The sequence below is a fragment of the Nuphar pumila genome, unplaced genomic scaffold (assembly GCF_984573655.1).
Source record: "Nuphar pumila unplaced genomic scaffold, dmNupPumi1.hap1.1 HAP1_SCAFFOLD_2192, whole genome shotgun sequence".
NCBI lineage: Eukaryota > Viridiplantae > Streptophyta > Magnoliopsida > Nymphaeales > Nymphaeaceae > Nuphar > Nuphar pumila.
The window spans coordinates 1-25,405 of NW_028323867.1; the positions used below are offsets into that span (position 1 = coordinate 1).

General features: G+C 51.9%; 1 protein-coding gene across 1 annotated transcript; it reads left to right on the plus strand.

Moving 5' to 3' along the window:
* Positions 1 to 7,758: 7,758 nt before the first annotated feature.
* Positions 7,759 to 15,187, plus strand: LOC149808797 (acetyl-coenzyme A synthetase, chloroplastic/glyoxysomal-like). Its single transcript, XM_089995144.1, has 8 exons — positions 7,759 to 7,833; positions 8,330 to 8,495; positions 9,773 to 10,110; positions 11,044 to 11,386; positions 11,942 to 12,161; positions 12,840 to 13,206; positions 14,155 to 14,342; positions 14,986 to 15,187. Exons 1-8 carry the CDS (start codon positions 7,759 to 7,761, stop codon positions 15,185 to 15,187), a joined length of 1,899 nt encoding a protein of 632 aa, XP_089851270.1.
* Positions 15,188 to 25,405: the final 10,218 nt, after the last annotated feature.

Sequence of the window (25,405 nt, forward strand, 5' to 3'; positions counted from 1 at the left end):
GCGGACTCCTTTCGAAGGCTGGAGCCCATGTAAGGAGCGGCCGCGACGTGCCTACGTGACTGCATCCCAGTCACCCTAGGCCTACCACACAACAACGCCCACGCACTCAACAACATAAAAAGAACCACGTCTGAGTCGGATGCGTCCAACCTCTTCGCTCGTGCACCCAACAAACATCTCATCACAAACATTATACCAAGTTCGGCGCCCAGCGAAGCAGGTTCCCCTTCACATACATTCCTTACTTGATCACTAGACTGGAGCACAGAGTGAACAACAACACAAGGCTTGCACTCGCAAAGCAATGCCAATTTTGTAACAATTTTTGGCGTAATGTGAATAAAGATTTTGCCAATTGCCCCTCTCCAACATCCAGAGGTGCTTGCATCCCAGGCAATGGCCAGACCTCCAAAAGAGACATCCAATGCACATGAAATTTGCAGGTACATGCAAGCATGCCTTCAAATGCACCCATGATGCATCGTACAACAACGTGAGTTCCTATTCTTTCTATTAGACACACTCGCAGAATGTGCACAACTGTCAGCTGCAAGTCAGCCGGTGCAAAAGCGAAAACAATGGCAAAACTGCAACGAACGCTAACAGTGTCTGAATTTCACATACAGCGCGAATCATGCATTCGCATGACATCATAACATACAAAATCGTACCATCGTATGTTGCGAGGAGAGAATTATGCATCTGTCCTAAGCATTGCTACCGTGGCACCTGCACTGGTACCCATTCCAATCCATCCTAATCCCACGTGAGAAGCACCTTATCGTCTGCACCAGCATCAGTCAAAGGATTCCATGGCTGGGTGGAGACAGCATACTCACTGCGCCTTGAATGTCTTCTGTACATATATGTTTTGTACGTTTACTGGACGTCTGAGAATAGAGTTTGCGTTGTCAGGACCCCATGAACCAAAGTGGCCACCCTGCGGCCAGAGGTGCTCTTAGCCCTGGGAAACTAGGCCCAGGAGAATTTCTAGCTGATGCATCGTCATCTTCGAGACACTTGGGCACGTTTGCGATTTGGAAAAATCCTCTATGTCAGGGATCAGGCCTATGGCTAACAGGTGGAGAAACGTCACTTTGCCAATGCCTTATGAGTCAAAGTTTGTTACTAAGTGCTCGTCTATATACAAACTGCAACGTTGCACTGTCTGCTTGTTGCTTTCTGCACAACAAACATGACAAGGACGCCTACTGGCCAGCGATCTCAATGGACAAGAACGTTGCCATGTGCTCCCGTGCTAAAAGGCAGGCATATTACTTTTGAGCATGGGAGCCCATGGCAACAGTGGTGCTGTACGTTCAGGACGTCATGTGCTACTGGAAGGCCGTGTGAGGCGCATGGCTTTTTTTTTCACCACTCGAGGCACCAAGCAAACCTAAGAAATCATGAATATCTGGCATAGTTGACGGCATTGTTCATGCAATAATTGCCGAAAACAACAGCCTTGGTGGCGCGGCCTCAGCGCCGTTGTGGGGCACAATGCCGGTGGTGTGCGCTAGCTACGACCTCAGCGGACTCTCAGCGTGCACAATCATCGTGGCAAGCCCACGGGGGGCACTTTCCCCTCGTGATTTATTTGATGCCGCCAAAACCTGAGGTACGAGTTGGCGTTTTTTTGTTTCTCTTCCCTGCGCCGCAAGTACGCACTAACCAACTGCTGCTCCGAGTCCTTCAGTTGCTGCAGCTCTTGCTCCTTCTGACGAGCCCGTGCAGCAGCTTCGGACAACTGCAAGGCGCAGTTAGTGAGGCGTTCTGCAACAACTTCACAGACCTACTGGTGCTGCAATTTGCACATTCCGTGAGGAAATCTTCAACAATGATGTGCCCATGCCAGCTGTATGGATCACTTGTCAACCAAGTATGGCTGTCCCAAAGTGTATGTCTAGTAGCAACAATGCTATGCCATTCTCAGTATAGTCTTGTGTAAGTGCCAAACCAACGAATCTGCTGCCAACCTACCCTTTGGCGCAGCACTATGGACAGGCCCATCAGCCCCGCAATCGCCAGCCTAGCAAAAATCCTTACATTTGTGGGTCTCATGACATAGTGTGAGGCAGATGCCGAAAGATCAACATGCCCTTGATTTGAGATGTGGTTCATATTTGCCACCTAAACAGGACTTTACTCTCATCTCCTTTACAGCATGCTGCGGCCCCCAGATACCAACAAGCATGTTATGCAAACTCGCAATGACGCACTTGCTTTGTCGCAATTTGGATATCCAGGTCTTCTTTGTGGCTGATTGCCTTCTCTCGAAGTACCGTGCGAAGAGGTGGCTCGTCACGGACCGGAAGAGTGTGAGATAGGTCATACGGTGCAATGTCTTCTTGTTTTTGTGCCTGCTGCTTTCGCCCCTTTGCCTCCATCTGACGCAACAGCTCCTCTGCTTGCTCCTTGTTCTGTGCTTGTCTCCTCCGCATTGTTGCGTCAGCATGCTTGTTCAGCACTTGGCGACGATCTGCAATGTACTGCACAGGACGTCTCAGTTCAGTGAGAGGGCCGTGCATAGTGAGGGCAAAAGAGACACAAGGCAAGGCAAGGGGCACATCAACGCTGCAAAACCAAATCGCCATGGACTGCCCTGGTGCTAGAAAACGCTGATGTCCGCTAGCGTGAGGACACGGCACGGATTTCTACTCCACACTCCTTTCCGTGAGACTGTGCACACGGCCGATTCAAGTTGCTATGTATGCAGCTTGCGGTGAGCCGGGAGAAGCGCAAAGAAGGGTCTGACTTGATCGAAGCTCCGCTGGTATCGCTCCCAGTAAGAATGAGCCATGTGAGATGGTGGTTGCCCATGTACAGCTGCCATCTCACTGCAATCTAATGCGCGCTCATGGTTTCACAACCGCACAGGAGGTTGGAAACGTTTGCAAAAGCCGTCTACCTCCTGTCAGCGCAGTCCGCGCCAATGGAGACATGGTGCGTTTCTCGTTTTATCTTACTTGTTTCCTGGGGCATGGTCTAGCCTTAGTGAGTGCCGTAACGTACGTTGTCCAGGTGCTGATTGTATCGCCGATTCGCATTTGTCTCGGCCCGATGCCGGTGTTCCGCGACCCTCATGACATGTTCACAGGGCGTTCCAAAGCTGCGTGCTCTACGGCCCTTGCCAGACTTCTGCCCTCCAGGGCCATCTAGGGCTAGGTACAGCACGTCTGCGTCAGGCTTGTGACTGGGTAGATGAGCAACGTCAGGCGCACGCGTCGACAGCGCGTCCCTGCGGTGGATGTTCTCCTCCCACGCTTTCTCCTCCTCTGAGAACAAGGTGTGGAAGAGACGTTTGGTCTTCCACGTCACAGGCGCAAGGTGATCCTCGACGAGTGGGGGCGGCTGGTGCGCTGGATCACTTGCATGGGCAAGGTTCTCAGGAGCAAGTGCGGCGCTGCCACACGATTTGTCCGGGTGGGTTGTGGCTATTTTCACAGACATCATGCCGGCAAGCTCGTCCGTCGAGATGTCAGGCGCGTGTCCGGACACGATTGTGCGTTTTGGCCCGCTGTGCTTGACTGGCGTTCTTGCGCAGAGTCGCTCGGAGGCTACTGAGTGTGCTTTCCGCTGGTCACACTTTGCATGCATGTACAACCTTGGCAATGCTGCCGCTGACTCGCCAATCTGCTGGCTGGTGATTGCTGCCGGGTGACCAGGGTGGGCGGGCGGGCATAAGCCGTTGCGAGGGTTGGCTTCAAACTTGGCCATGACGGACCCTGCGACGGGAGAGGAGGAGGGCACTGAGGCTGAAGCTCGCTTGGGAGATAGAAATGCAGGGGCGGAGCACTCAGCCGCTAAGCTGGCAGGTACGGTGGAAGAGCCAGTTGTGGGGCGGGGGAGGCGACGGGCCTGTGCGCCACTGTGAGTTGAGGCCTGCGGACCGGCCATGTTCTGGTTTGCAGGCGCATGGCTGGTGGGCGGCCGTGTCGGGGCTACTCCCGCTTTGAATTGCATTCGCACGGTATTGTGCTCAGCAAGCAGCGTTCCAACGTTCAGGTCAAGTTGAACCTGCAGCCAACCAAGCAGCATTCATCATTCGACGGCACATGGCAGGTTGACGTGTGTATGGGCTCTGGCAGTTTGTGGCAATGCAGAGTCTGAAGACGATACAGGGTTGCAGGTTGCGCACAGTACACCACCGATTGCCAAGTGTTCAGGCCAATTGGGAGATGTAATGCAGCACAAGCAAGGCAACCAACGGAAGAGATGCAGCGCGCCTTTTTGCCGGCTGAAACTTGCATGCCAACCTCATTCACGATGTGCTTCAGGCAAGACGCAACGATGTCTTTGTTCATTCCCCCGGAGAACTGCAGAGCCACCTTTGTCATGTTCATGTCCTCGACGGCCAGAGCTTCCCCCGATGATGCAGTGGCCGGTCTGCAGTTGTATGCTCTCCTGCATACAGCAATTCAGGGGTGTGTACAGCCTTGCCGTCAGCTTCTAACCTTCCGGCAACTTCCCTAGAGCTCGACCCTGTTCTGGTCTACACCTCGCAACAATTTGTCAGCCGACTGTATCCAGACAGTGGGATACGCAGTCCAAATGCCTAACGATGCACGCACTTGGGGAAGCTGCATGGGGTCGAACCGCGTCCTGGTACTGGTTCCAGCGCGGTTTGCAAAGGATGCACAGCGGCCGATTTGTGTTTTTTGTGTCTCTCTGTCTGGGGTGCTGCACCCCTCCCATTGGAGCGAGGACATGCTGGACGTGTCCTCGCCCATGTCAATGCCCGCAAGGTGGCAGATGTACCATGTTATTTTAAATACTTTAGAACCAAGTGTCGGTAATGGTAGCTAGCACTGATTCCCAAGCAGGTTTTGGAGTCGCCAATGTGTGGATGAGTGTTGTAGAATGATACATCATCATCACTTTGCTGCACAGCAGCCGAGGCAGAGACGAAGCCGAGCTTGTTGACAACACAACACAAATGCATGTCCTCTAGCTGGCGTGAATGGAAGATAAATAGAGATCCTTCACGTGGCGTGCACAGCTTAGCATGTATCAGGGCTGACAATTACCTGGTCGTTTGATTTCTTGCATGCACAGGATAACCCTGCACATAAACATATGGGCACATCACGACTGCAGTGTTGAAGTGGACATGGCAGGGCGATCTGTGATCTGCAGTTGCTTTACCTATGAACGTGACACGCTTCTTTGCTCTTCAGCGTACAGGCCCACTGTATGAGGAAACACCAGAAGAGCTTGCCACCATCCCATGTTTATGAATGATACAAGTATCATAACATTGTATGAACTGCACCTGAACGTGTCCGACATGTGAAGCTGAGGCTTGATGGCTTGCTTTCCTCCATCGATGTCCTTCACAAGCTTCAGCTGACAGAACAACGGAATGTGGGCGCCTTTGCCTGCTGCAAACGCAGTGGCTATCCACTGCTGCATGGCCCCCCATGCTTGGCAATATACTGCTGCTGTCAGGTCTTTCTGCAAGCAACACGGTTTGTTACAGCAGGCTATGCTGCGCTTGTGCAGCCTTGCATTCCGCCATAACGGTGGCATCCTCCACACAGGCACTGAGCTGCTTCGCACGTGCAGACAGCGTAACCGGCTCGGGAGGTAAAATGAAGTGAGAGATCGTCCTCTCCACGGGTGACAGTCCCACATGCTTCCAAGGCCTGTGCGAGGAATTCCACCTTCTTCAAGCGTTCTAAGCGCCCTCGAGTTCAGTTCGTCTATGAGCTTCAAACACGTGGAAGCAAAGATGCCAGATCTTCTGGCAGAAAACATCGGATGCGCAATGTCATTTGTATTTGTTTTCAGTCGTTCTGATGCTAATGTCGCGCGTATCTTTCTTCAATATGCGACGACATGCACAGTTACACAATGATGAGCAAACAAGCAAGAACCCAGAACCGTCACAGGATGACCCAGGGTGCGCAATCAAAGACGTGTATGACTGCATTGGAATCATACATTAACAGACAGGCGAGAATACTTTCTCTCGCAAGCCTTGAAGATGTCTTCTTCGCTTGTGATCATTGCATGTGTCTAAATTGCCCAAGTCGAACCGACGTGTCAACAAGGCACACTTCATCCATTATCCCTTCTAGTACTTTGATTCTGTATTGCCGCATATGCCTGATGAACTAGATTATGGCTCAACAGCGCCCCGATTCAAAGAAACCTTCGGTTGGCCATCGATTACGTAATGGGGCAGGCAATTGCATCGTCTTCGGCCACCCTCGTAAATCAAGGAGTCGTTGCCATGGAGTCAGGGTGAACGTCCAGCAACCCAACAAACATTGACCTCAGCACATTCAGTAGCATTGGGATGATGGCAATTGACGGTGATAAACTGTGAGAGTCTCACAGCAATATATTATGGTCTTCGCATTGCCAGGCCACATCGAGCCTGCACGAATTTTCTCGCACCGAATAGCAGGTACATAGCTACATCGTTTCGTTTTATATACTCTTTCGAGGCCTTGAGCACGCGTAGCCGCAACACTGCCTGCACCGGATAGGGTTTTCCTTGCGGCTACTTGCCTGTGACCTTGGTTGTAAGAAGCCTCGAATCTTACCGCGTATGATATTACGCAATTGCCGATACCCCGTTGTCTCGCCCAACGTGACTATCAGATCATGGACCATCTGGATCAGATTGCCTGGCACTGAGGTCGTTTGCCATGCAGGAGTGTCAGGCTGTGTGAAAGCTCGCAGAGCTGTCTCCATGGCGGTCGTGACAAAAAACGTACGTCTTTGGCTCCCCACATTGTAAACGACGTGATTTTGCGAATTCATGGTGGGTAAGGAACGACGGGACGACCACCGGTTTCGTCCAGTGTCGGAGGAATCGACTGTTGCAGCATGTGTCAAGGTCGGTGGTGTGTTCTGCTCCCAGTGGTGGCAAATCATTCATCACAGATACACAAGGGCTTAATGGTACTTCTTGTATTTGTAGGCTGGGCAAGTACCGACGGAATTTGAAGTGCCGGAGAAATTCAGGGATCAAGCTTACATCAAGAGCAAAGCGCAGGTGACGTTCCTCATCCTCGTGCATACGTTGGTCGCCCTCGAAGGGTGCAGTTGGTGCATCCTTGGGCCTGAAATCACATGATATTTCATTCATTCAGATGCATGCTTGCACAAGCGTGCATCTGAGGATTCGATGATGCCGTTTTCTCAGCAATGGACAGCGACATTTCGCCCATTTGTACCTCTGTTTCATAGTACGATCTGTGGAGTTCTACATGATGCGGTAGCACTCAGGATTTGCCACACCCAGGTCGCCAACGTCCGAGGACCACACTGCGCCTGTGATGTTCTTGGAAGGATCCTCGACTGCAAATTGCAATTTTCCACACATGGAAATCAAGTAGCATGCGTCTTCTCGTCAATCTTAATGCAAGTCTTGTATACATTGTTGTGAGTAGGGGAGAAGCCGGTGTTCAGGGAACGGGGAGATAATAGCCGGGCACTTTTTCTCAATTGATGTCAAATTTGAGAATTTGGCATCAGAATACTGCGGATACACAATGCTGTCATTGATGAGCTTTCTTCAATCACGCAATGAATCTCCTTTCACGGACTTGTTATCAAGTTGTCTGGAGTCGTTACGTCGAGGGCTGCTGTCGTTTGGGAGCTAGTCTTGCTAGGAAGCAGCAACAAGAGCACATGGGACAGCACACTTCAACACTTTAAAATCTGGGCACTGGTGGTCAATGCCCATATCCAATGCAGACCTTGAATGCATTTCTGACAATTGCTCAAGCATTGCAGTATGAGGAGATGTACACACGCTCGATTGAGCAGCCCGATGCTTTCTGGGCCGATATTGCCTCAGACTTCCATTGGGAGAAGAAGGTGCGCACGCAGGCCATGTCGCTATCTTCCACCTCAACGTACCTACATGCAAAACAATGCAAGTGATCTGTTGTCAAAGTGCCATCCACCCGGTGTTCATGGACACACTCTGCCTTGACTCCGTTCTTCCATCTGGTGCTCTTGAAGCTGCTGATGTGTGATGTATTTTCAACCCCAACGCATCCACATGCACATTGGCACCTCCAAGAACTGCTTGAGAATTGGCTGATGTCCGCAAGTGCTTTCGAATTTGCGGGTCCCTTCCCTATTTTTGTCTTTGTCTCATCTGCACGCCCCACTGACTGGAACATGCCCGCTGCTCTCGGTCAGTAATTCGCCAGAATGGAGTTCAACCCTCATTTTTGCCCGCAAAAGTCACGCATTTCCAGGCATCGCGACCCGCAAATTCCAAGGTCTGGCGAAACGCTGCCCTCGGTGTGTTTCGAGTATAGTACTGGGTCGGTGTATCGCATGACCCTGCGTGGCTTGTGTCCAGTGGGAGGACAAGCATGTAAGCTACAATTTCGATGTCCGCAACGGCCCCATCCACGTGGAATGGTTCAAAGGCGGCACCACAAACCTGTCGTACAACTGCCTGGATCGGCACATCCAACTTGGCCGAGGCGACACGACAGCCTTCATCTGGGAGGGCAACGAGCCAAGTGCGTTTCTTTACGCGTGGGGTAAAGAATGGCAGGCAGACCCTGCCATTGTAAGCTCAGCTCATGGGGAGGAACCCTACCAAAGGGATTCGGACCTATTCAGCCCCCGACATTCCCATGCTGTCCTGCCCATCCCTCGAAAGGGCACTGCATTCAGCGGTGCCCGGTGATTGGTTTGGAGTGCCAGCGTTATAGCGTTTTGGTAGAATAGCAAGTTGCAGGTGTGGATGCCTGGTATAGTATGAATTTCTGGGATACAAATGAGGGTGAACGAAGCCATTCCGGTGAAGCACTGCAGGGTTTTCTTTCCATTTGCACTCAACTCATCCCCGTACGTCGCAGAACTGGAATCTTACAAGCATTCAAGCGGAGATGATGATAATGTACCTTTTACAACACCACAGCGTCGACAATTTCGACTCGACATGGACATTTGGCAACTCAAGAACTACTTTGGAACCAATGCACACACAATGCACACACATTAACATTCTGGGCATCCTGGAATTTCACAAGCTCTGAATGACATAACGTCCTCTCAGGACAATCGCAAGTTGGACTGCCTACTGCTTCATGTGTTTGCCCTATGTTTCCTGCATGCTCGTGTTCGTGGCTGCTCTGAAATGTCTCTAGTTGGCATTTACTAGTGGGGGGAGGGGGGTGGAGAGATAGGGACTGACTCGTTACTCTCCCATAACTCCATGAATTCCATGCATTGGTAGCACTGATTTCCGAGTGGTACTCTGAGTTGCCAACGTCCATGTGAATGCAATAGTGTTGCATAACGATACACCATTCGACTCTCCCATGTGCTAACATCGCTTGCTTGCAACCGCAGGGACTCCTCTTTACACCCTGACTTGCAATGAGATAGCCAGGTAGACAGTTGTGCGCAGCAGATTGGTTGGAATATTGTGCCTGATGCAATTCCTTCGTTGAATGGTTGCTTGAAGTAAGTTTCCGACATCTCCCGTTCCTGATGAATGCTGCAGTTTTCATGCAACTCGCATTAAAGCTGCAAACTCAGCGGCTTGGTCCTGCATCGATTCATCAGCCCGGTCACGATACCTATGTGCTGCTGAGTGTGTTATTGCTCAGTCTGCTCTTGAGCCAGTTCCGTCGTGTGGGCCAGGCAGGTAATTGTCCTCCGCCCCATCTCACACGCTCCTATGTGCAGCTGTGTGTGTTATGATTGACTGTGCCTTCAAGCCTGTCAGGTCCGGTGGGGCAGGCAGGCATTCTCCGGTCCTTCTCACACGCTTCTATGCGCCATGCAGCGGATAGCTCCAAAATGACATACTCAGAGGTGTTGGCCGAAGTCTGCCGGGTAGCCAACTGGCTGAAGAGCCAGGGAGTGAAGAAGGGAGATGCAGTGACAATATACCTGCCAATGGAGCTGCAGCTGCCCATTGCGATGTTGGCATGTGCGCGGATTGGTGCATTGCACAACGTCGTGTTTGGGGGGTTTTCGGCCGATGCGCTCGCTGTCCGGATGAAGGATTGCAGCTCAAAAGTCCTCATCACCGCCAGCGGCGTCATGCGGGGCCCCAAACGCATCGACCTCAAGAAAATCGCGGACGAGGCGTGCCGAATCTGCGCCGCGCAGGACTTCAAGGCGCGCTCTTGCCCCACAGCCCTCCGATCAGCTCCCCTATTTTACCGTCATTCAGAATCATAGGGCAACAAGTGATGATGATGTGCCTTTGACAACACTACAACTGTCTCGTGAAACTTGCCGCGCCAGCGTGGGTGTCGCTCAAGGCCACATCGATGCGCGTCTTGCAAACAGAAACAACTGCTTTGCACATTTCTGTGAATATTTTCTTTCTTCCGGGTATGTAAGCCATTTTTGATCTGCTGTTGTTTTCTTATTTCATCCTCTTGCATGGGAATGGTAGTCCGGGGCAGCCAGTGCTTCGTCAGAGCCATTGATCTTTGGGATCCAGATGCCCGAAAGTACATGAATGCTTGGGACAAAATCGGGGTCGAAAACCATTCTGGCGAAGCACTGGGGCAGCATGCAAGATGCAGACTTCCGGTGGTGGTCCCGGTACCAAGTTTGTTACATAAAAAAGATCCGCACCATACACAGCATTTGCTTTCCTGAGGAGGATTGTTCTCAAGCTCTTCACATTTCCAGCGAAGCTGGTTTGGCATTGGTCACCCACCCAAAGTGCGCTGAGGTTGAGGTAAGTGGTGTGTGCTGTTGGCTAGTTGAGTTTGTACACGAAGCCTGATTATCTCAGAGAAGGGAGCTCTGGTCGATTCAGACATTCATTTTTTGCTGTGTACAAGCAACATACGTACGTGGCAGTCACTGACCGTGGAAGGCGTGAAAGCAATATGTGTACATAGCGGTCACTGAACTTTGAGAGTTTTGAAAGCAGTGCACACATTTCGATACGTCTCGTGCATGTCAACGAACGCCCGCCCAACGTCTCAAGGCTCTGACAGCGTGTGAAAGCTGACAGCGTGTGACAACGGACAGCGTGTGAAAACTGGCAGCGTGACACAACTGACAGCGTGTGAAAAGTCCAATACGATGCAGGTATCAACGTGCCTGGTTCTGGAGGTGGAGCACGCAGTGAAGCGCGGATCAACGGAGATGGATGCAGAGCGCGACGTGTGGTACCACGAAGTGATCCCGTCGCAAGCGCCAGAGTGTGAATGCGATTGGGTTGACTCGGAACACCCACTCTTTCTGCTCTACACCTCAGGATCCACGGGCCAGCCGAAGGGCGTTCAGCACAGCACAGGCGGCTACATGTGTTACTCAGCCACCACGTGCAAGTACGTCTTTGACATGCACCCTGGCGATGTGTACTGGTGCACGGCCGACTGCGGATGGATCACGGGTCACACTTACCTCACTTATGGACCGCTTCTCAATGGTGCGCCTCTCTGAGCGCTGCGATTGCTGCTATTTTCCAGCTACCGCCAGGTTGAGGTTTGGCCAGGTTCTTTCGCCTTTGCCTGTCATGTTTCCGTTTCTGTTTGGCCAGTGCTGTGTTCAACATTGTTGCAACCTCGCAATTCGCGCTCGGCAATGTCCATGCGTTTAGGCTGTAGTGCTGTTTTGCTGATCATGGGGTTTGTGTCCTTCCTGTGTTTCCTATGCGTCCACACATGATACAAAGACTGTAAACAATGAGCTGCAGAAAGGAAAGGCAAGCAAAGCAACCTTGTATGTTCCAAGATGGATCTTTTCTTTGTCAGGAGGTACCCTGTTGCGTTGCGTCGATACTCTTTCTTGATATCAAGGGGTTCTTGGCGCCCTGGATTGTTGAGTTAGTGCTTCGCCAGACCCTCTGATTGATTGGGGCCAAATACCCAACACTGCATGAATTTTTGGGACGAAAATGGGTTCGAAACTCATTCTGGCGAAGCACTGTCGAGGGTGTCAGCACGTCCGCGGTGTCTCGAGGTCATGTTGATCGTGCGAGCAGGTGTGACCTCGATCGTCTTCGAGGGCGTTCCAAGCTACCCCGATAACAGCCGGTGTTGGTCAATTGTGGAGAAGCACAAAGTTAAACAGTTCTACACGGCGCCAACAGCCATCCGTGCGCTCATGAGTCACGGCGATGACCCAGTCACCAAACACGACCGCTCTAGCCTTCAGATTCTCGGCACCGTCGGCGAACCGATCAACCCTGAGGCTTGGCGATGGTGTGTACTCTCACTCTCCGCATACTGTGTTGCACTCGAAAGCGGCCGTACACTTGAATCAGGACACTGCAGTGGGTTTTCAGGACTACTCAGGGATAGTCTGAGAAGCACTGCGACTGCTTGCACCGTGACCCCAGCGCCTTTGCCTGTTGACGACTTATTTGGCTGTCGGTGCAGATGTTTATGCGCAGTACGGTAGTGGAGCGGGAAGACAAGGTTAAGCGGTCATGCGAAGCTCAGTGATGTTTCGGTTGATATAGCCATTATCCGCTCACTCGCAAAGTTACCGCCCCCACTTGCACATCGCCCCTGCAAGGGCAACCTGGAATAATCAGTCTTCAAGATCATCAGCCTATCAATCAATTGGCATGTAGAATACCCTACGGCATCACGAGCACTTGCCATGCTGGTCAACACGTGATGTGTCTGATGATGATGCATCTGTAACAACATTACTGCCTCCACATGCACATTGGCTACTGGTGCGATGAAACCTTCTCAACCGACATGCATTTCAGGGCATGCATCTTCAAACATTCCCTCATATTCCCTCATTGCATACCAACGTCGTCTTCCGATATTCCCAGAGCCCAAACGGTTGGTCAAGCTGAGATCGTGAGGTGAGTGCATCATCGGGAAAGGTGAGGTGAGGGAGGGTGAGCGGGCTTGACGTTGCAGGTATGAGGAGACAGTGGGGGACAGCAGGTGTCCGATTGTGGACACTTGGTGGCAAACCGAAACCGGGGGACACATGATCACACCTTTACCAGGGGCCTGGGTTGAAAAGCCAGGTTCGGCCACGCTCCCGTTCTTCGGCTCTGCACCGGTCGTCTTGGACCCAGAGACTGGATCTGAGCTCTCTGGGGAGTGCTCAGGGGTGCTCTGCTTCAAGCAGGCCTGGCCGTCAGCAATGCGCTCGCTCTACAACGCCACGGAGCGCTTTGAGACCACGTACTTTTCGCCCTACAAGGGCTACTACTTCACCGGGGATGGCGCCAGGCGCGATGCGGACGGCTACTACTGGATCACTGGCCGCGTGGACGACGTGCGTTCCTTGCTGCCCAGTCATATTAGGGGTGGAAGTCACGATTAACAGCGGCATATTGGCTGTTGAAGTTTGCGTTCTCGGGCATTGTTAGCGCCGCTATGACTCCTTCAATAACATCTGAATAAAGTGCAGAAGTCAAGAGCGCCAATGTCGTGGATTGATGGGTTGATTGGTAGACATTTTCTGGGCATCAGCTGCTGGTTGGCTGCAGTGATTCTGCCTGTGAGCCAGAACCGTGTGCCCCGTCCTGTTCTTCCATGCTGGCTGTAGCAATTTGCAATTTGGGGGGGAGGACAGTGATGTGAAGGGAGGTGTGAAGTCATTAGCCTTGGACTGGCAAGGACGACGGGTGCTTCTGTTTCACGAGCGGTAGCCTAGACAGCTCAAGTGTCTGCACGTGGGTGGCAATGGACTCACGGCGAGCGCACCAATTAAAGGTGCTTGTACGCTTAGGCAGTCCCTCAGTCGACCCCACCGACTATTTTGTAGACCGATGCAATAAGCGTCAGAAGGCTGCCCTTTGATCATTCAGTGGCCCTTCGCATGGCACCCCTTCGGCCTGTCCAGCCTGCACCTTGTGCTGCAGTGCCTTCCGGGATGAAGAGTTTTGGAGGGGGTCATAAATAGACAATGAGTCATCCTGGGGTGGACAGTCGCATGGCACTGGAGGCTCCATACGCTGGATCATACGCTGCAGTGCCTTCCCGAATGAAGATGTCATTACATGCATAGGTAGGTTGTAAGAAGAGGTCTGCACAGGGTGGACCGACACTGCTGCACTGGGCGGGAGGCTCCAACCAGTGCTTCGCCAGACCCTGTCAGTTTCCGGATCCAGATGCCCTCAAAATGCATGCATTTTTGGGACAAATGTGGGATTTGAAATCCATTCTGGCGAAGAACTGGCTCCAACTGATCATGCGCTGACATATCCTCTGTGCTCTGAAGGTGATCAACGTGTCTGGTCATCGTATCGGAACCGCGGAAGTGGAGAGTGCTCTGGTTCTGCATGTCAGCTGTGCAGAGGCTGCTGTGGTCGGGTACGAGCACCCGATCAAGGGCATGGGCATCTACGCATATGTCACCCTCATGGACGGTGTTGTTGCGGATGATGCCCTCAAGAAGGACCTCGTTGGGTGCGTTTCCTTACATTTGACGTATCTCTATTTGAGGTTTCCCTATTTTGAACAAGCGATGTATCTTTATTCGAGGTACCTCTACTCATGACATATCCTGAGGTCGTTCGAGCTGCCGAGGGGTTGAGCGGAGAGTTGGTGCTGCCCATACAGAACTTCGCGCAACTCGTTGTATTATGCATCGATTTGGTGTATGGGTACCCCCGGGATTTGGCGTGTCCATCTCTTGTGAGAGCCTGCACCGATTGATGGGCTCAGCCATGGTGTCGGCCCTACCACAGTACAACACACAAAAGTCTTTCGGCATTTGTCTGTTAGCAGACAAATCCGCGCTGAAAATGCGCTGGACAGCAGGTCTCATTGGGTTTCTGTGGGTAATGAAACAAGCTTCCCACTTAAATTTACTCCCTTCAGCTCCGTTTCTCTGAGGATGGCTCCATTAGTATTGATAAGCAGTTGGGCATGGTAGCGGGCTATCTTATGCATGATTGGTCTGCTTTGGGTCTACATTTTGACGCCCGGGTGGTGGACATTGGCCACATCCTCTTGAAACATCAGATGCTTCGGTTGGGAGACATGCTGCAGTGTGGGGAATTAGGCTACATACGCCGTATGTCACTTTCTTACCTGCACTTCCTTGCAGGTGTGTTCGCAAAACTATTGGGGCGTTTGCAGCTCCTGACGTGATTCATTGGGCCCCAACCCTTCCCAAGACACGGAGTGGCAAAATCATGCGCCGGATCCTACGCAAAATTGCGAGCGATGAGGTTGATCAGCTCGGCGACACATCTACACTGGCAGACCCAGGAATTGTTGAGCAACTGATTGAGTCCAAGGGGAAGTGATCGGTCTGTAAGTCATTGGACGCTATGGCCATGCCGACACACCTAGGCTTCCAAGCCTTATGGCAACATGACATGCGCTACACAGTACAGCTTGCTAGTTTCACTTTCTGTGCCCCTTTGGCAACTCGTCGCCTTCCATGTGTCTGAGTTAAGACGATGCATTTCGTATCAAGTAACAGTCCGGCTCATGGTGTATGGTAAAAGAACTCGAGAGCCTTCCCCTCCACTGTTGCATTTCATTCGGCATGAACCACGTCGATATCTCATCATTACGCCACCTACCGGTACTGGGAGGTATGAGAGAAAAGCCCATTACCCTTGGAAACCTTGGATTCCGGAGGCCCATGCTCCATTTACATCACCTAGAATCTGGGTTGTGCCAAATCGCAAATCACATCCCGTCAACTCAAACTTGTAATAATGTACAGTTGCAGGTTGCCTCTTTGTTGACAAACCTGGCCACCTTGAAAGATCAGAATGCAAACCTGGAGGGGTCAAGTAAACATGGGGTTTCGTTTCCCCTAATAATACATTGTGCATTGTCCGCCCCTATTTCAGTGGAGGCTACAGCTGGACGCGAATGGTCCGCAAACTGGCCATGTTGCAAGCAGCCATTGGTAATCGTCCTTGGATCAGCCTGAATTACCAAGCTGGTTTGTAAGACACGCCCGATCCAAAGCTACTGAGCATATGCAGCTACTGATTCATCAGTGGCTTCATCCTCCTGATGCGCTGCACTCTTGGATGCTGCCCGCAGTTGACTCTCACGTCCAAAGACGATGCGGCTTCCTTCCCCACTGACAACGCCTGCATGGCATGTGCCATGTGGCTATCTAAGATCTGAAGCAGCAACTTAAACAGGCCAGGCCCCTGTGAAAGAGATCCTCCGCCAGCCAAGGGCTCGTGTGTAAGAGGTGGATATGCATGTGTACATTGCTTTGCACAGAGACAGAATCACCATAGCATAGTAACAAAAAATCAACTCTCACTCGCAAAGGTACAACGACCCCTTAGTGCTGGAGGCAATGTTATCAAGGTGTTTGTCACCAACACGCTTTGGGAACTCAGTGTCGGCCTATGTAGGGGCAATGTTGTGATGAACCGACGCTCTAATCAAGTTTGGCTGGTGCGAGCGGCAGCGCGTGCCTGTTCTTACCGCTGAAGTTCAGTGAGCTGTTTTGTTTCGGATGTGTTTACGTGGTTGCTTGTTGACTACTTCCTGCCATTATCTATGTGATGTAATGATGATGTATTGACTTGTTTGCGTTGCAATTGACTCCTGCCATGATCCTGTGACGTAATGATGTATCTTTTTACAGCACTAACGCATCCACATGGACATTGGTAACTCCAAGATTTACTTGGGAATTAGTGCTACCATGACCGTCACCTGAGACGAGCGTACGTGGACCAGCCCGACACACCATACCCTGGCCTGACATGTCTTCTACTTCGTCTCAATGCTAGATTTTGGCGAGACTGCAGACCCCCAGGATGGCAGTGCACACCCAGCAAGTACGGTGCATGTTACAACAGCCAAAAGGAGTGCACGCACCCTCAGCGTCAAGAACCACAGTACCCCCCCGACGGTCCGGAGCAAAGAACATGGAGTCAAGCAGCAGCTGCTCCATCTGAGATCGGAGCCCGCGGGCGCCTGTGCCACGCGCGTTGGCGCGTTTTGCGATCTCAAGAGCTGCGTCATCTGTGAGCAAAAAGTCCAGCCCGTCCATCTCGAACGTCTTAGTGTACTGCTTCAGCAGCGAGTTGCGAGGCTCCTTGATCACACGAACCAACTCCTGCACCACACACGGCACAACATTCCAAACTGCGGAACAGAACTCGCTTGTGTGCTGTTTCCATGACGACGATCATGCGAGAATTGCAACCTCTGAACTGGAACGAGAGTGGACCGATGCTCAGAACAGCAACACGGCATGTGTGGGGTTATTGCATGACAATGGGCATGTCGAGTGTAGCAAATCCGACACAAGCTCATGCATACCAGGCCTCGAAAGCATGGCTGAGAAGATGCGGGTTGTTCGCACCTCGTCAGATAGTTGCTCCAAAGGTGCAATGACCGGGAAACGGCCGACAAACTCTGGGATGAGCCCAAAAGAAATAAGGTCCGCTGAATGACACGCAACATGTCAACGCGGCATCAACATGTTCCAGCTGACACACACTCGGTCACTTCATCAACAAAGCCTCAGACTCAATGACAGCCATGCGGCGCGCTCATGCAGTGTCTTGTCAAGTCCTGTGATTTTGCGGGCCCAGATGCTGGGAAATGCGTGAATTTCGATGAAGGAATGGGGATCAAAACGTATCATGCAAATCACTGCACCCAAGCAAGTTCAGCTATTCACAAGTCTGGGTCCAGGCCAGTGCACAAGCTGGCATTTAGAGTTGCAACTGCTGAATGACTGGTGCCATCAGCAACATGGATGGCATGCAGCCCAGCCATGGAATGATGATGATGTATCTGTTTACAACACTACCACATCCACATGGACATTGGCAACTCCCAGAACTACTTGGGAATCAAATTATAAACATCGTATACGACCGTGTCAAGCAAGACACAGAGGGCAGAGATGAATCGATCCCCTCACATGCACAATGACAACTCCAAGCACTACTAGGGAGTCAGTGCTAGCATGATCATAACCCTGTGGCAGCGCTCCAGAAGCAATCTGATCGTAGCAAAAACTTGCAAGGCGCACCTTGGTCCACTTTGCGAATGGCAAGGTTGTCAAAACTGATTCCATCAGCGTTTGCATGTCCTTTGATGCGCTTGTTGAAGCCCATAGACGGCCGATCCCGCCGATTGGATACCTGCACGGACAAGAGCTGAACTGATTAAGCAACGGACAAACTTTTTGGCAGCGCTTCCAAAACAATTTGTTACTACCAAGCACGGAGCCACACCATGAATGCCAAACCAGTCTTCATCTTATCTACATTTGCCTTTGCAGGTGTATGTGCAGCTAGATAGCACATCGGCATTGTCAGCAGGGCATTGTGCGACGGTGCCGATCAACCACTAATTCCTGTCATCATTTTACTACCAAGACATCAACGCTAGAAACAGCAACAACGGACTCTGTTCTCTCCATGTTTGCTCTGGCCACCATAAGTCGACGTGGACTTGCTTTCATCCTGAGGAATACCTTCGGGCGTGCAGTGTGCTGCAAGAACGGCAAACCAAAAAGTCCGGCAAACACCCCCCCAGCACCGGAAGTTTCCATGCCATGATGAGTTGTTGCAAGCGCGCCGCACCAGTTTATCAAGTCCAGCAAAGGCGCCTCCGCAGATGAATAGGATCTGACTCGTGTCCATCTGAACGACTTCGCCACGCGGGTTCTTGGAGCCCCCCTTGCCAGGAACGCTAACAACGGAGCCCTCCAGAAGCTTGAGCAGCGCCTGCTGCACACCCTCCCCGGACACATCTCGCGTGGCGACGCCATAGCCGCTCTTCTTACTGATCTTGTCGATCTCATCAATGTACACGATGCCATGCTGTGCTGTGGACAAGTTGAAGTCCGCTGCGTTCAAGAGCTTGTGCAGCACGCTCTCCACATCTTCTCCTACGTACCCTGCCTGCACACGTACGACCGCTGAAGTCTATCAATCGGCAACTTCATTGACAAAGGGACACGCTGTACATGTCCCTTTGGTATCCCCAAATAGAAGTTGCGCAGGCTGAGCAAATAGCTCGTCATGCAATGCACGCAGTAGCGTGACAAGTGCTGTCTGCGCATCGAACCAGCCCTCAGCAGGGGTCTCAAGTTGGGCTATGCGGGAGTCTTTGAAGGTCGTGGAAGTTCGTGGTTGAAGCGAGGCGCATTGAAGTTCAATGTAACGCATGATGTTGTCTCAATTGCTGCATTTTGTATGTCTCAGGCGCTTGCTGAACATGCGGCTATCTGCTGTTCAGCACTGGGCACAACAGCCAGTGGTACACCCCTTGCTACCCCTTTGCATGCAGGTGGCGTCTCAGACTCTCAGAGGCCCTCATCTCCTGCCCGCAAATTTTCTACTCGAGACCGAGCGTCCGTTCCAAGAAATGGGGCGAATCGTATCAGTGATTCATAACCAAGGTTCGGCACAAGCCAGAAATCAAACGCGATCACTGATTGCCAATCAGGCACCACGCTGAGAGTTTTGCTTACACACGTCTGAATAGCGACAGCCAGCTCACTGTAATCAAGTGCCCCACGAGTATAGCGAGGTGGGTCGAAGGTGTAGTACCAAATACCATAAAGGCTTGCCTTAAAGCGAGATTCAGGACACACAGGATGCTGCTCCGATGTTCACAGAAGGTCTAAGGGCAGGTGCCTCCCAAGCATCCCTAATTTGGGACCGCACTATCCGACCTCGGCCATGCTAAGCTTGAGTGCCAAGCTGATATTTAGGGTGAGCTCATATTTGTATCAACTGCTCAATCCAGTAAATATAACTGAACCTTATTTCCGGCTGAAACGTAACACTCACAGGCAGCACATGGCTCCCATCAACGGCCCACATGGCTGCCCAGATTCAGTGCTCAACCAACCGTCAAGATAGGTCCTAAAGAATTCCCAAACCACCGCAACGAACCAGACGCTGCCCATTGTTGCAACTGTGGATGATTTCACCGCTGCCTCGTACAGCAGGCACTGATCGTGCCTCTCCTGTCGATCAATGCAAAGCCAAGTGCGCGATAGATATCTCAAAGCACGGGCCAAGAACGGGACAGATATCTCCAACGGGAAAGCGAGATAAGGGACAAAGATATCCATACCGGACAGATTGCAAGGAGACAAATCGGAGAGCGTACCTGTGTCAGTGCCGTGGCGTCAGCGATCGCGACGGGGACGCCCACCAGCTTGGCCAGAACCTTGGCGAGCAACGTTTTGCCGCAGCCAGTGGGGCCCACCATCAGCACGTTGCTCTTGGTGATCTCCACCTCCTCGTCTGCCTGCAGAGGCGCTGGCGGGGATGCCTGCCCTAGCGTGCTCTCCCGCCTGCAGCGCACGGCTTTCCTTATCACCTTGCTATGTACCCTCCGAACCCAAGCAATCGCTGAAAATGTGGTACGGTTTATGTTATCGCTTGCGTGATACTCAGTGAACAGTTTCACAACGAAAGGCGTTACTGCAGCGGTCATACACGCCGATGGTGAAACCCTCGCGCAAGCATCCAGTGCCATGACAATGCTGTTTCAGTGAGTCCTTTGCCATCCAATGAGGACGGGTTCATCATGCCACAGCCTCATGGAGAGTGAGTATCTCGAGAAAGGCTACAGTGGTAACGCCGTTTGTTGAATTCAGATGAGAATGTGCTGTCAACCCATCACTCGAAAATAAATTGCTGTGGGACCATCTGGAGTCGGGACTGCAATTCCTGAACGGCAAGATGTCAGCAAGTCAACACTCGTCAACGTGTGCGACGAACTGTGTGAGTGCATGGACACACCAATGCTGTTCGCCGCAAATGTGTCAAGACGCTCGACGCACTCATGCACAGGTATAAGCTCAGACGACTCTTCAACAACAACCCTTCAACAATACCCTGCAACAAAAGGGTGACCGGACATATGTGACAGACGTGACAAAAGGGTTGACACTCTTAAGGGTGGGCACACCGAAGGGTGTTGGCAGAAGATGTGTCGAGAGGCTCGACGCTCTCGTGGGAAGGTTCCGAGGTGTGCGCCGATGGGCAAGGCGCTGGTTGGTGGGGGCTTGGACCTTGACGCTCGTTCTGGAATGTGGCAGTCTCATCTGGGTCATACGGCTCTATCTCAGGGTCCCCCTTGCTCCTCGAACCTGCGCAGTATCAAATGAACATCACAACAAGACATCACTCATCCTGTCACAGCATTTCTCGTTTGTGACTTTGCTTCGGTAAACACTCTGCTATATTGTCTCCGTCGATTTCAACGTTTTGAGAGTTCCGATACCATCAGGCTGTGACTGTCCAATCGATCCAGAGCTGTGGAAAGAGTTAAGTACGCGTCTCGCACGAGACAATGAGTCTGCCCTCAGCCGATGGCCTTAAGTGTCCGCGAGACACTTGGATGCTCCAAGACAATCCGCCTGCCATGTTGTGATATCTTTCGGCTACTACAATCAAATCGGCAAATTGCAGCAACATTCTGTGCCCTCCTCACAAGCGGGCTCGGGACTGCTCCTGCATAGTTCGTTATGAAGCATCATAGTGTTGCTGCAGGCAGGCACACGGACCGCTCCCATGCCGGCACTGCCGAAAAGCGTGTCGAGCCAGCTTGCAAATCGCACCAAACTGAGGATAGGTTCCGGGCGAAGGGGCAGGTGTCTGGGCGCGCAACGCCTGGCGCTGCAATTGTCGAGCGCTCTTGACAGCCTGGTCGATCTTGAGGCGCTTATAGTGGTTGTAAATCGCTACCGACAGATTCTTCTTGGCGCGGGCTTGTCCCACCACGTGCTTGTCCAGCTCGGCAACCATCTGCGCTGGGGTGGGAAGTGACCCGTCGGAGGTGCTCCTCCACTACATGCACTCAATCAGTCACGACCAGACCGGGAAAGCGATCAACTGAATACCTTAAGTACCGTAGTCTAGGCAACAATTGGCTGCTTGGCAATGCAACTCAGCTCTCGGGGTACCTACCAGTACCATGAATTTCTCGGTAGCAGGCCTGCTTTCCAGCTCAATCAGCATGTTGGAACGGTCAAGGTACACACCTATGAGGATGATGACGATGAATCGTTTTACAACACTACCGCACCCACATGGACATCGGCAACTATATGCAAACTCTGACAATCGTCTCGTTTTATATAACATGACGAGTTTGCAGTGAAGCCTTCTGTCAAGAAACACAGCAGTAGACGTAATTACATCGAAGAAACGCAACGCCACGAAGAATTAGCCGACCGCTGTATAGACTGCAGTACCTGGACTACCAGGTCGCTGTCTGCGCGATTTCATTCCATCCAAGAATATAAGATGGCATCTTGCAAACTTCATCACAGCCATGCCCCACACCCAGTTAAGCTGCTCTCCTTACAACAAAAACGGCGGTGCCCCACATGTCCGTGGTAGAAGCGTGTTGTAAGTGACCTCGGTATCATCTACCGAAAAGCCGCATCTGTCAGTATGAGCAACTCGGCCAGCAGCTGCAACAAACAGTTTGTGGCACAGGAAAGAGGTCGGTGCGGCACCTCTCGAGACGCGTCGGGCGTTTCGCCGCCGTACTGCGTCGGAATACTGGGAGAGAAGTCGTGCACAGCTAGGGAGACTTTGCCCAGGTCCTGCATGCGCCCTGGGGCGCTCGAGGCGCTCGGCACGGAGATGTGGGGCGCGGCCCTGATGCTCCGGCGAAGCCCCACGTCCGCCGACGCGGGCACCGAGCCCCAAGCGTTCTGCCGCCAGTCTGCTGATGACGACTGCGTGACTGCGTTTGATGCTGCCAGCCGTTGCCGTGCTTCCGCGTTCAGCTCCTTTGTGTCCTGCAGTGCAATCAAAACCATAGGCAATCACCTCTGATCGTTAGGCTTTGATTCGTTCTGGCAGTGTTCTGGATTGACCTCAGTGATCCGGATGAAGTCGACATCCCAGATGAAGTCGAAACCCCCCAACCCCAACATCTTACTGCGTGGTCAGAAGCAAAAAATCCTGGCGGTTGAGCTTCGCTGAGCCAGACAGTCACAACAACGAGTCGCGCATGTCATTCGACACCTCTTGATAGTTTTCCTTAAGCTGGTTTTCCTTTACCCCAAAATCCACTGAAATTCATTCAAGCGACTCACCTCCTCAACGTTCTACTGAACGGTTAGAATCAAAGTGTCTTGACAGATTTGAGCTCCGCAGGGCGAGGCGGTCGCAAACATATTCTGTGATTGTGTGAGAATCTGACAACATTGCTTTTGTTGCCAGAATATATCCTGCGGAGAGAAGTCGAGGGGAAAGTTGATGGCAGAGCGCTTCAATCTACGAGAACGGCCACAGTTCTGGATGCTTCACTCTGTGAGCAACGCAACCTGATAGCCGCGACCTCATGTGCGCGCCCCATCAACTTACCCTGTTCGTATAGAATAATTGGCACGATACTGACTTTAAACGTGACTACAACGCCCCTGCCCCATCCCGCTAGTGCGTTTCTCCCCTGTGGCAGGAGACGGTTCCTCGCAAGTGCTTAGCAATTGCTAAGATTGAAACGAGCTAAGCTACTCCTAGCTTCTCAAGCGAAAGAGCAAATGAGCAAACCAGAACATACCTCACATCCAAGGCAGTAGTACAAACACGCGCCTACCTGCATGCCACAGGAACCCTTGCTATGCGCTTGCTCCTGCCTGCGCCTCCCTCCGCCCCCCAACCACATTTTCTGGACTCAGGACATCTCAGGACTTCTCTTCACTGTTTGAAACAATTGGATTTGTCGATGAACGTAGAAGGGCCGCAGCACACGGTGCGCTTGTACCATGACGTATGCTTCGGGGGACGGATGCAAGCGTCGGATGTGTAAAGGGTGTCTAAGAGATATCTCGGAGATAGGGTTGACAACATGTGGCACGCGATCGCACCCACTTACAATGCAATCGTCCAACCCGAAGCCTTGGGCAAGAGGCTCTGAATGAGACGGAGGGACTATGACATTGACTCCTCGGGAGACGCATTGACGGAATTGTAACGAGCTATGTAGCCCAGGTGCTGGATTTTGAGGACAATAGCAAGGCGTGTGCAGCGGACACAAACGGGGCCCCACGGCAAGGTCGTACCCGAGTCTTCTCACTCGATGGCCCATGGGTTTCCAAAAGGTGCATTTCCGCTTTCCTCCAGCAGTCGCATATCATCACGGAAGGAGGGAGTTGCGATGCGTCTCGAGAAGCGGCCGTGCCCATCCCCAGCTGCACCAAAAGGGAGAAAGAACTAAAGTCCTTAAAACTGGGTGATAGATATCAACATATAACGGCAAACCGACTCAATTGGAACGCATCCGCGAAAGTCTGCCTGCTTTTGAGCCAAGCGTTGTCGACCAAAAGCGTGCCGTTTACGTTCAAGTCGAGCACAAGATTGCTCGCCAGCTCATTCCACGACATTCAATCATTGTGATTCGCATGATGTGGGCTGGGTCGCATGGCTGAGGTTTGTCCGCACAACTTCCGCGTGCGTAATGTATGGGTGAGTGTCGCGCACCTGCGAAAGCTTCAAACCAGGTAACAAGCATCCTGGAGAATCAGTCGTTGTGAACATTGCCGCATTATAATGTGAACATGATGCGACACTACTGAACAACCCTCGTCTGACAGCGAAACGCATCATATTGTCTACTTAGCTACACGGAAGGCAGCAAGGACACCAAGCAGCGCACGCTATTCAAGGTTGTATGAAAGCTTCGATGAATGACGACTGCGAAGCTTGGAAAGGGTCGCTGTTTCGCAAAATGATGACACGTCACTAAAGTTACGACCGCACGAAACCCAAAGGCGATGTGTTGCAGGGACTGCTACCATACATGATTTGCAATGCACATAACATGGCCATCAATTTGTCTTAGAGCTTGATGTTCACGTTCTCGAGACTCGACGACACCCTTGCCAAACATTTTGGACGATGCAACCAGTCTGACCGTCATGCGATGACACGGCGGGGAAGTGGAATGACGCGGATCATGCAACTCTGATGTTGGAACTCGCCAGCTCCTAGCCTGGGATCATGCGCGCACCCTAGAAAAGTGGAAATCGTATGAAATGCAAGGCTACCGTCCTAGATGCGTACATGCGTCGGAGCTGCTGCGTTGCACCCCATGCCAGCACCGAATACAGTTGCTTGACAGGACCTCCTAACACGAACATGAACAAGATTACAGCTTCATCTTGATGTGAACATACACAACAAGACTTACAGGGCTGGGCATTCATGCTTAAGGCCAGATTGTGCACCTTGCCGTTCGCTTCATGTTTAGTCTAGTGTCCACCTGTCGGTTTTGAAAAAGACATACGTCGTTTCTCAACAGCGTTCATCCATGACGATGGACATCCCAGAAAGCGAACTTCAGGATTTGTACACGTGGGTACGCTAGCGACCGTGCTGCATGATACACGAACGGTTATGGCCAACCATGATTGAGTTGGAGCTCCTCCTGAGGCACTGCAACATGACGCCGCAGGTAGACGAGGTACCGCTGTCTAGACCCAAGCGAAACATTGCAAGAGACTTCAGTGATGGTGGTACGCCGCACTTCCAAGCTGGGCGCCA